At 38.2% G+C, this 12,638-nt stretch overlaps 1 protein-coding gene across 1 annotated transcript in view; it reads right to left on the reverse strand.

Moving 5' to 3' along the window:
* The window catches only part of LOC123506604, a 15,026-nt gene extending 3,818 nt beyond the window's left edge, over positions 1–11,208 (reverse strand). The window contains exons 1-11 of the mRNA XM_045258847.1: positions 10,731–11,208; positions 9,813–10,014; positions 9,180–9,352; positions 8,277–8,728; positions 7,949–8,137; positions 7,275–7,435; positions 2,893–4,444; positions 2,161–2,338; positions 1,560–1,701; positions 1,266–1,448; positions 723–889 (exon numbers count right to left, since the gene is read on the reverse strand). Coding sequence (XP_045114782.1) covers positions 723–889; positions 1,266–1,448; positions 1,560–1,701; positions 2,161–2,338; positions 2,893–4,444; positions 7,275–7,435; positions 7,949–8,137; positions 8,277–8,728; positions 9,180–9,352; positions 9,813–10,014; positions 10,731–10,838 — 3,507 coding nt within the window. The 5' untranslated portion in view covers positions 10,839–11,208. The remainder of the gene's footprint in view (positions 1–722; positions 890–1,265; positions 1,449–1,559; positions 1,702–2,160; positions 2,339–2,892; positions 4,445–7,274; positions 7,436–7,948; positions 8,138–8,276; positions 8,729–9,179; positions 9,353–9,812; positions 10,015–10,730) is intronic.
* Between the last annotated feature and the right edge of the window lie 1,430 nt (positions 11,209–12,638).

The raw sequence follows: 12,638 nt of genomic DNA on the forward strand, positions 1-12,638 counted from the left end.
GGAACGAAAATGAGAATAGAGAAACTAAGAGGGAACAGAGAAGGGGCTACTGTCAGTTGCCTCAGACAGGTGAGGAAAAGAAGATGAGGTTTAGTAGAGGAGAGGTGGTGTTCCACAGACTGAAAATTAGATCTAAGACTGCGAATGTTGCAGAAGTTAATGTAGAAAAAGTTGAGGGAGGTGTCAAGACATTTGGGGTCATCGTTAAGACAGTGGTCCAACCTGGGATTTCTGGTCCCCTCCCCAGAAGGGGAGTCTGAGGCTAGATTTGGAGTTGCCATTTTTCAATTTTGAATTCTAAGTGAAGGGTGTGTGTGTGTAAGTGCATGTAGTTTTAAGTGAAGTAGGAAAGTTGTCTTTAGAGGGCAGGCTGTGACTGCCCCATTGAGTTGTGAGATACAAAGGGAAACATTTAACAAGATTACAACTAGCTTTAATGGAAGGTTCACAGCATCCCCTGAACTAGTGCTATTAGACTTCGCTGTGAGTAAATTATCATTTTGGTAGATGTCTAGTACCTCTGTCACTTCAGAGGAACTAAATCACGCTAACTGTAGCAACATGGATTTTTTGCTGCATCCCAAGTTGTATTTGGATTCACACACTTTCAGTGGTATGAATAGAGCAAATAAACAGGGCAATGTAATAAATGTCTGAAGAGAATACAATCTTTACATCAAATCAGTGGTCACATACTGAAGTGTTGTGTGGTGCATACATACCTTCCAAAGAGTACCACGTGCAGCATCTGCCATACAGCCTTCAGCCACCTCCTCAGAATACAATGAGATCCGAAGCTGTGAGCTGACCTGACCCACCCACTCACAGGCACTACCCATCTCACCATCCTCCCACTGAAGGTATTCTAATTGCCTCTTGAGTGGAGATCCTGAAGGACAGCCAAACAACCTTTCATCAAAAACAGCCCTGTGGTTCTTAATGCAACTTAAAATCCTGTCCAGATTTATTTTCACCATATATGTACTGACACTTCAAACTATTCTAGCTTGTAAGGAAGTAAGGAGTGATTAACTGATTGCATTAATCAGAGGAGAAAATAACACTGATCTAATAATAAGCCTCATTGCTGGATAATAAATAATTTGGAAAAACAAAAAACGGTTTGTGAAAATGTCTTTATTACATTTAAATACTTCTAGAATTTTTGTATAGTTTTCTACTAAAACAGTAAATGTATGTTAATCATTCAGTCAGGTGTGCTGGCTATTACCTAGTTCCAGTTAGTATAAGAAAGCATATCTCACCTGGTATTCTTTTGGAGCCTCCTGATGACTCTTCTTCCTCATCAAGACCCACCACATCCACCTCAGGAGATTCAGAAGTGCAAGGTATATTGCTTTGGTGCCTTTGTTGCTCCAGCTCCAAGTCTCCCATATAAGACAATGACTTTCCAGAACCAGGGCTAGATGCTGGCACTTGTAATTTGTCTGTGCCACAACATAAGAAACGAAACAGATGAGATGAACTTTTATCTATATCTTCATTGCCATAAAAAAGTTGAAGCCTTATACTCAACGCAAGATATAATCAAGACTGACCTGTGCGAAGGACTGGTCTACATGCCACAGGGGTGTGGGCATGACTCCTTGCCCAGGACACAACCCGAGGCACTGTCCATCTTTCCCACCCTGCTACACAACACTCCTCTAGCCACCACACCACCTCTCTTGCTCTCTGAAACTGTTAGACATTAATCAGTAATGAGAATAATGACAGTATTCCATGGAGATGAAGCAAAGATCTTCTCAATTGTCATCAATGCTTAACAGATTAAATAACTACTCAGAACTTTATCAGATATATACAGTACACTGTAAATAGTGATACATGTAACTGTACAATTAAACAAACAATACATAAAACCTAAATATCAGGGATTGTATCTTTTAACTCATCTCATTCTCTTCCAGTATTAATAAACTTCTTCCTGCACATTTGAATCATTGTATATCACCATACAACCCTGAGGTGTTAGTGCTACAGTACATGAAAACACCCTATAATCTTACTTGCCTTGGACAAGCTCATATTAGATTTTTGTGGCTATATAAAGAAATTTACTCATATATGTAGTTGGTTTCTCATATATTTAATGCTGATAAATATGAACCTACCAGTAATGATGACTGAATCACTAACCTCACAAGCTCTCTGTTTGGCAAGGGGCCATCTCAGAAACTGCTTGCATGATTTGGCTTGACAGAAGGAGAAAGGTGAAGGTGGTGTTTGGCTTGGATGAACTAGTGGCAGCATCTTTAGCCACAGTGACACACATGCTTCTGAAGAGGTGTTGGACTTGCAAGCCTTACACACACAGCTGATCAGAAATAGTAATGAAAAAATTATCTACATTAATATCATAATACAAGATATTCACTCACTATGACCAATCATATCAACAAGATGTAATGAGTGATCCATATCAATAGTAGAGCAGAAAAGTGTTATATATGAGCAACATAATAATGGAGTCTGATAAATCTTGACAATTTAGTAAGAATTTCATAAAAAAAAACATCTCCTTATGTGAAGATCTTTATATATATATATATATATATATATATATATATATATATATATATATATATATATATATATATATATATATATATATATATATATATATGAACAACAGTAATTGAATCCTGAATGGGTATGGAACATTATAGATACACTAAAGAGGGAGGACATATAGATTGTTGATAAAACGTGGGATAAGGAATACATACATATAGCTTGCTTGCTTGCTTGCTTGCAAGAGAGAGAGAGAGAGAGAGAGAGAGAGAGAGAGAGAGAGAGAGAGAGAGAGAGAGAGAGAGAGAGAGAGAGAGAGAGAGAGAGAGAGAGAGAGAGAGAGAGAGAGAGACTTACTTCAAGTAGTCCTCCCAGTAAGTAGATGCTTGCTCCTCATCCTCTTGTTTTTCACTGTTATTAGCACCAGTTGGATTCTTCTGACTAGTAGGGTCAGTCTTTAAACAAACCTCACTGACAGCACTCAGAAGACTTGAGGAATCTTTCACTTTTAAGAGCTTGGTCTCATTGCCTCCAGTCTTGATTATGGCAGGAATGTCTTTAACTTGTCCACCAGAGCTTTTTATCACTAACATATCAGCTTTGTTTTTGAATGTCAATGGCTGTACTGGTATATGTGATACCTTACTGTTGTGCATATTGAGTACAGGAAGTTTCTGAACAGCCATTTTACCTTGATTAGTTAATAGCTGGAAAGTGTTAGTCCCCACCACCACTCGTCCTCCCTGAATCAATACACCAGGTGAGGTGGAGGTGGCAGAGGCAGTAGTAGTAGAAGTAGTGGTGGTGGTTACAGGTAAAGTACTGGTTACACCCTGCTCCTTTCTTTTTGTAAGCAAATGCAGACCCATGGTTTTAAGTTTCTCTGGTGTCAACATGACTGGAATCTCACTCATATGCTTAACAGTAGTTGGTGATTCATGAGTAGGAGTTTGCAAGCTAAGCGTTTGTACTTGAAAGAGACGGAAGCTCGGTGATATGGAGGTTTGCTTTGGAGGTTTCCCACCTAACTGCTTTTGCACTACAGCAAGCTTTTCCTCTTTTTTCATCTGTAGCAACACATGTTCAGGGCATGTGGTTGTGGCTGTGTCAGTGGCAGCTGGTAGCACTGTCAATTTGCCCTGGTTACTTCCAGCTTCAGCAAGATGAATGGCTCCTACAGGTGTGGTACCAACAACTACACCTGCTGCACTAACCTTATTACTGGAGAGAATGGGAGTGGTACTCTGGTGGGTGGGTAATTTCAAAGTAATAGGTTTGAGTTGATCTTTGTTTCTCTTATCCACATAGTCTGCACCCTGATACAAAGTACTCTGTGATGACTTTGCTTGTTCCATCAGTTTGTTAATACCTATGATGTTGGAACTGGTGTTGTTCTGCTTGCTATGATCAAGAGCAATCTGCATAGCCTGTGGATACAAATGTGAGGGAAGAGCATACGATTTGAAACTGCCATCACTTTGTTGTACAAGCACTTTACATGTTTTACCATTGACAATGCCTTTTTTCTTGCCACTTTCTTCACTCTCTTTCTTTCTAGCTTTCAGTTCATTAGCAGCTTCATTATGGGAAGATGTAGGCACTAGTTTCTTCACAGAGGGTGGACTATTACTTAAATCACCAACACCACCACTCACCTCATATAAAATATTATCAATCTTTGCACAGTCCTCTTCATTCAAGTATTGTGTAGTTACACCTGTTCTTAATGCAGGTTCATGGTCCACAGTTATATTATTTTCTATCTGGGAAGAAATCACGCCTGTGTTCAGTTCTTGAGTTAATGTTGATGGACCAGACTCTTCATTCATAACTGAAGCACATCCATCTGTTTCTGAGTTTGTTTCTGGGTTAGGTAGGTACACCCACAGATCATACCAGTTCTCTTGCCCTGTTAAGATAGTAGTAATCAAAGCAAAAAGAGTCAATATCTAAACTACATAAAAATAACAATGCAGTTTTATTACCATCTTTGATATCTTGATCCCATTTAAAATGCTCTTGCAAAGGATGGCAATGGAAAGCTAGTTCCGACTATTTTTATCATTCAAAACCTATTCATGTCACATAGCATCCTTTATATATGGTTATCATCTAACCCTCTTTCAACAGTTTCAATCTAAAAGTATTTTACAACCCAAAAATCTGCATACAAAAAGGCTAACTGCTGCACATGAAGGTCAGAGTAATCAAATCCAAGCACAAGGAAACAACTAATATTAAAAAATGAGCAGCATATCTCTATACCGTATAAGCTGGAGTATAAAGACAAGTTTTTTTTGCCAATTTTTACGTTCCTAAAGCCGGTTCATCTGGATTTTGACAAGCCAGTTCAGATGGCAACACCCCACCCTTGAGGTCATCTGGCATCATGAAAGGACCTGCATTCTTCCCCTCCCGTTACAAAAGCTGGACGCATTTCCCAGAGACGTACTAATGTCCTATACTCTGTTTCTGGGGGAAAGCCATGTGGCACTATGGACCACATAAACATCGAACAATCGTCCAGCCGGCTCGAATCGTGCCACCGAAGCTCCACCACAGACTTGAACACTCCTGACTCTTGACTGAGCAAACCAATCAGGAACAAAAGGAGGTGAATTGGTTAGGCGTGCCAGCAGAGGAAGGCAGACTACATCTTGCAACCAACTCAACCACATCACTTCTTTTGTGTATACTGTGTCCACTGCTGCTATCCAGTAAATTGCATCACTTCTGTTGGCTTTCATTCACCGTACCTGCTATATATATATATATATATATATATATATATATATATATATATATATATATATATATATATATATATATATATATATATATATATATATATACATACACACACACACACACACACACACACACACACACACACATATATATATATATATATACATATATATATATATATATATATATATATATATATATATATATATATATATATATATATATATATATATATATATATATACACAGTCAAACCTCGCTGAACACAAATTACGAACACGAATCTCGATATGCAATTAGTAAAATATACCATATTTCGCCGAGCACGACATTGACTTGCGATTGCACGATTTGGTCCGCATTTGAACCTCCCGTTGGTCCTGTGTTACTGTCTTATATATGCATATATATTCACAAAACAACATTTCTATTAGCTTTTTACAAGCCTTGCCCCCAAGAAAGGATTGTTTTGTAATGCATAAAGTGAAATCTTAATGGAATACCCAAAAATAAAGCAGAGATGAGATGAGCCACAGATGAAGCGGGAGACTCGCGGCCACTCGGCCGCTTCTTCTTCTTGTGACCCTTGTAGCTTGCGTGTTACTTTCATCATGATGTTTATGTTTCCACTCCTTTATTGCCTGCTATAATGGATATCATATCTTAGTATTCATATACGCTCATGCCATGAGGATAACCTGGACTCCGTGGCAGTGAGTGATAGTTAATTACTAATGAAATACCGCGGTATTTCATAACTAAATGTAATATAATTGTGGTGAAAGAAAACACGCCAAGCTAAAAAGGTCACAAGCAGAAGAAGAAGCGGCCAAGTCGCCGGAGTCTCCGCCGTCTGTGGCCGATCTCATCATCTCTGCTTTATTTTTTGGTATTCCATGTAAGATTTCACTTTATGCATTACAAAACAATCCTTTCTTGGGGCAAGGCTAATAGAAGCTAATAGAAATATATATATATATATATATATATATATATATATATATATATATATATATATATATATATATATATATATATATATTGTTTTTTAACCCATGTGGTATGTTGGGGATCAGCCCAGAACGCATCCCCCCTATTTCCATTATTTCCTATGGGAAAATTACGTCCGCCTGACGAATTTCCGATCTACGAACAGCTTTGACACCCCCTATCTTGTTCGTTAAGCAGAGTATTACTGTACTAGTACTGTAGTTAAATAAAATGTGTTTGGTACTTCATTTATTGTTTTTTTTTCAGTCTTTTTGGTAAAAAAAAAAAAGTTTTTTTGGGAGGATCTGGGAACGTAACCCCTATTTTCCCATAGGGCCTATTATTCGCCCAACACAAATCTCGCCATGCACGACGAGCTCAGGAACGTAACTGTTGTGTTGGGCGAGGTATGACTGTATGTATGTATGTATGTATGTATGTATATATATATATATATATATATATATATATATATATATATATATATATATATATATATATATATATATATATATATACACAATTTATTGGATGCATGACAGCAGGGTTTTCTCTCTATAGCTGTAGAATGTTTACTGACGGAGTCACGTGTCAATGCACCTACCCACGTTTTCTTAGGCATGTTTTAAAATTACCTACCTATATTTTTAAATAAAAGCAATAAAAAATATTTGGTTTTTATTTCCTTTAAGTCCTTAACTCCTTATAGTTATAGGTGCTTGTGTTGGAGTTAATTAATTGTTGGATTAATAAATAGAGGGTGGCTGTATTTTGGAACTGGCAATAGCAGTAATGAGGGAATGGCTATATTATGGCTCCCCAGGGTCTTTCAGCCAACCATGTGAACAGCAACTCCCTTCACCATTAAGGGGGTCATCTTATACACTGGTAATAGCTACAGACCAAAATTTTTCCCTCAAAAATTGGGAGTTGTCTTATACACAGAGTTGTCTTATAGTCCGGCATATACAGTAACTATCAATGAAGACAAGATAGCTTACCTAACCTCCAGAGACCAGTGAGACCCAATGCATCGTCTGGTCGTGACAGCACTAGTGGATGGAGGAGACAAATTGGCTTGTTGCGTTGGTCCATAAAGCGAAGTGTCAGCTGCACTTTGAACTCTCCCCAACCACGCCGGCTCAAGACAAAGGGAGGCTGTCTAGGGAGAGTAATAACAAGAATAGACTGTTCATCTATTCATTACACATATCCACTTCAAAACAAGCATATAAAGTTAATCTTATATAGTTACTTGTCTACATGATTAGGAAATTCTTTGGCTATGAAGTAAGTTCCAGTTTATGTATGTCTATACCTTTTATGCATGCATATTCCTTAAAATCAAATTCATAGTTTTCAAATATAGATAGTAGTGCCTCATAATTCAAACTTTAATTGGTTCTTTTGTGTTGTTCAAATTGGGAATGTTTGAATAAGTAATTTATTCCATTCAAAGGGTGTTTGTGTTTGAAATGGAAGACATAATTTGTTCTCAAATACTGTTTGAATTCAAGGATGTTCAAATCACAAATTCAGGGAGCAGTGTGTAAATGTACTTTAACAGATTGACTCTAATGAATCTCAACACAACATCTACCAAGATGCCAGAGTTTCAATCTACAACAATCAGTGATGAGGTAACTCACAAGATAAGGTGGAGAAACACACTCACTTGATGGTTATAATGTGATGTGGGGCATAGCTGTGGTCAAGGATAAAAGTAACAGACTGGAGGAAGGTGGATGTATCAGGGTCACTTGGAGGTGCTCTCACATACAACTGCCATTTGTACCTGAAGGAGTCTACCAGCTCTTCGCCAGGGACAGGAGCAAGGTACTGATAGGTATTGCCAACAATCAGTCTGGAAGATGAAGACACTGTTTGCAATTTTATAGTTCTTTATACGGGAAGGTCCTGATGATACAAGCAGTTAGGTTACATTTGAATTATTGGCATCAGATAATACACATTACAGCAATCTAGGAATGATCAGAACTCACCTTCTTTTCTTCTGGAGTTGCTGCTGGCGGCCCTGAGCTATGGTTGCAGTGTTGTCCGGTGGAAGTGGAAGGAGATGTTTTGGGCTGGGAGGTCTGGAGCTGTTTGCCTCTTTAGCAGTATAAGTTTGTGACATTTCTGAGGTCTCATCACTGCATTGAGAGAAGAGCAGTGGAGGTGTATTCAATTCTGATGAGCTTTCAGTGTTAGCTTTATAGGTTGTTGTTGCTTTAGTATGATCTACTGGTTGGCTGCTGCTTTGAGACTCCTTACAAGGTTCCTTCCCTTTTTTCTCTGTGGTGGGATCTAAAGTGTTGTGCTGGGAGACATGCTTTGTTGTCAAGCATTCTGCAGTTTTCTGGGGAGGTTCTTGTGCCTCATTCAAATGTCTTCGAATTGTTGGATGCAGACCGGACAACTTTCTATCTCTAGATTTGCTTTCTTGCGTCTCATTCTGATAAATAAATAATGGATATTAAATTTCTACTGCAAATACTGAGAATCTTGGCATAATACAACAGTATTTTCCGCAAAAGAAACAATGGAGGATTAAAGTTCTGTTATGAAGAGGTGTATACACACTTTCTACTGGTAATGGGGAAACACCAGTACAGAACTGAAGTTTTATTACATCATCCTTATCAAGAAAAAAATGGTAGATAAAATTAAATTACCTAGTATCTTATTATTTCTTAAGATAAATCAACTCAACTAATAATTATCAAGATTTTAAGGTTGCCAGCATCAATCTGCCTCCAACAATGCACTCCATGAAATGATCTAAAAATGGAAGATGACAAACATTTGATATTACAGATTTCTTCCTCAAAATAAAATGAAAATACCTAGAAACTAGTTAACACACACATCTAAACTGAAAAACAAACAAACAAACAACTAAGCACCTTGCCAATGTTGTAGTAGCTGAGGGATGCACAGTAACGAATGGTGTGCAGACACTGCTGCACTCTCAGGATGCGAGTGTCAATTTCCTCCAGCTCAGTCTCCTTTTCCAAAATAGCTTTGTGGAGTTCCTTCTCCACCACCTTGATGACCCGTTGGCTTAACTCATCCTGGGCTATAGCAAAACACATTTGGTATTTATCAGATTTCCATATGCTCATTTATTTTAATGTCTACAACATTGCAATAGATACTGTATCAAATTTCTGAATTGAACACTTCAGCTTAAAGTTTTAGTACATATATTTGATAATTTTAATAATAATTTTGTGGTTTTTAGTCATAGTGAACATACAAATTTCATCCCCAGTCACAATCTGCTTCACCCATTGTCGAAAGTGCTTGAGAAAGATTGGCTTTTTGACAGAACTGATCCTTGTACAAAATCTATAGAACCCAGTACCTAAGCCATGGGATTTACTTAGACCTACATTTTCAAGTAGATGGTAAAAGATAAATTACATACAACTTCCCTAGTGGCAGCATCAATCATAATTTGATGGTCTTCCACAAGATTCTTGATGTTTCTGAGGGCATATTGTTTACAGATACAACACACCCATACATTTACAAACCTCGCTGGTGCATCTCCCTCATGCGCTTGCTGTCAGGGGGGTGTGCATAGTGAGGATCCACAGTACTGAGCATCCTCTTGGTCCCTGTTGCCTTGAAAGCACACTGCTCATCATATGGATCAGGCTCCTGTTGCAAGGTGGCTGCAGGACTGCTGCAACCACTGGGCCCAGGCTGTACATCTTCCTCAACACCATCCCCTGCCTGTAGAGAAGTACTGTGTATGTTTCAGGTTCCTTTACATTAATCTTCACCTTGAATATGATAAATTCTCTCAAACTCTGAATTTTAATATAGTTGATTTAGTTAGTTAGTTTATGTTAGATTTCATCAGTATATGAGGGATTTCTAGGGATTTTTCCAAATTTAGCCAAATGTGGCTTCTTAGACATTGTTGGAATTGAAAAATTTGGTCTGTTTTGGCTTTCCCTACCCACAAGCCAATAAGTCCCCAAGCTTGTTGGTCTTGGGAGGGGTCTGGTGACAAAAGGGAAGAAGACCTTATTCTGCAGTTTTTCTCCCAGGTTATTTGTGTGGCTGGAGAAGAGTACTACATTAGTCAACTTCTGGAAGGGGTCAAGAACTATTGTGATATTGTCTTCATAACCTTAACGCCAGAGGGCTGTGCTCCCCTAAGCCCCCTACATTATGTACCTAGTAGGCCAAGGCGATATAATGAACACTGGAAAGAAAGTTTATTTATTTATTTTTTTGTTAAAGGTAGAGGACATCCCAAGGAAAGATAATAGCATGAAAGCATACTTTTATCAGTGAAAAAAAATCTAGTTTGTTATATATGCTTATTGCCTTAGGCTTATTAATTATAATTGATTTAGCATATTAAATAAAAAAAAAAGGTGTATACGATAGAGGCAGCGCCAATAAACAGGACCTATACAACAAAGTAGCACACATCTTACAGTGGAAGTCATAGCGGTGTCGGCCCCGTCCCGTCCCTCACAGGTCACCACACAAACACAACACAAGTTTTTAGCAGACCAGCTCTTGGTTCCGCTCTCTCGACACATGGCGCGGAACTGAAGCTCCTTCACACTCCTTGAAAGTGTGCCATGTGTGTGACATGGGAAAGGATAAGAAGGTAGAGCATGTGATACTGTAGTGTGTGAAGTATCCTTTAAACAGGAATGAGATAATGTTGTGTTATGGGAATTAGAGAATGTTTTATAGTGGATCGTGATAGCCTTGATCTTGATGTTACAGTTCGCCTTTGGATCGGCAACTGAAATGAGAGAGAGAGAGAGAGAGAGAGAGAGCGATTTCCTCTACACGAATAGTCCCTACATTTAGCATGCCACATTCCTTCCAAAAACTTCTTCACAGACAAAATCACCTTTTCATTCGTGTTTCTACCTAATGTACACTATCTCAGCAGAAGCGCAATCCACTCCCTTCCTATCTTCTCCACTCTTTCATCTCTATAGGACCTAATTCAGTCGGAATCTCTTGCATCATCTCTCTCCTGCTCTCATACCTCTCACACTCCAGCACCACATGTTCCGTCTCATCCTCTCCCATGTCAGACATATGTGGGACTCGGATCATCTATAATTTCTTGCATTTGTATCCATACATGCACATTGCAACCTGGTCTGGTCATTGGTGGATAAAAGTATTGATACATTATAAGTAAATACATGATTTGTTTGTATTAATTCTTGGGTATGTGGTTTTGTTTATTTTGATATTTGTTGTGTTTCGTGAGTTTAAATTTCGCGTTGATGCTTTGGTACTTTTTTTTTTTTATGCAAGAGGGAACGCTGCCAAGGGCAACAAAATGTTAGAAAAAAAAAAAAAAAGCTCCACTGAAACTTAGGGTTCCCTAAGAGGTCAAAAGAGTAATTCAAAGGCAAGGGACAAATGTCTTGACACCTCTCTCTTAAAAGAAGTCAGGAAAATTTAGAAGCAGGTAAGGAGTTTCAGAGTTTACCAATGCATGAAAGGTATAAATGATTGAGAGTACTGGTTAACTCTTGTATTAGAGCAGGGGTTCTCAACCTAGGGTAAGCGTACCCCCAGGGGTACTTGTGAGGAATTTTTTGGGGTACGTGGCAGGTTTCTCAAAATACTTCAGCTTTGAATAACTGCAAATGTGTTTAAAGTATACAAAGTGTATACATGTGCTAGGCTGGATGTGTCCTTCACTAGAACCAGGACACGTTAACAACGTTAACAAGGAAACTCTTGGATTTATATAACTTGAGAGGAAGCTCTCTTGGATTACAGTTGTCACACAACCTTGCAAACCTATAAGATTTGTTCCGATTTATTATACATAAAAGTGTCTCCCTGTGAGGTACCAGTTCCTATCGACACTACCTCATAGAAACATACTAATATTAATTAGAAATTTTGTCTGCTCCACATATATATATATATATATATATATATATATATATATATATATATATATATATATATATATATATATATATATATATATAACACAAATTAAACTTAATAAACTAAGTCAATAAACCATGCATTTATTCTTCCCTTCCTGACGCTACATTGTGGGAGAGGGGTACATGATCAATACTGAAAGACTTCGAGGGGGTACATAAGATTAAAAAGGTTGAGAACCCCTGTATTAGAGGGTTGGACAGAATAGGGATGAGAGGAAAAAGAAAGCCTTGTGCAGCGAGGCCGCAGGAGGAGGGGAGGCACGCTGTTAGCAAGATCAGTAGAGCAATTAGCATGAAAATAGCGATAAAAGATAGAAAGAGATGCAACATTTCGGCGGTGAGAAAGAGGCTGAAGACTCAGTCAGAGGAGGGGAGTTGACGAGACGAAAAGATTTTTTTTTATTT

Source organism: Portunus trituberculatus, chromosome 20 (assembly GCF_017591435.1).
Source record: "Portunus trituberculatus isolate SZX2019 chromosome 20, ASM1759143v1, whole genome shotgun sequence".
NCBI classification, from domain to species: domain Eukaryota; kingdom Metazoa; phylum Arthropoda; class Malacostraca; order Decapoda; family Portunidae; genus Portunus; species Portunus trituberculatus.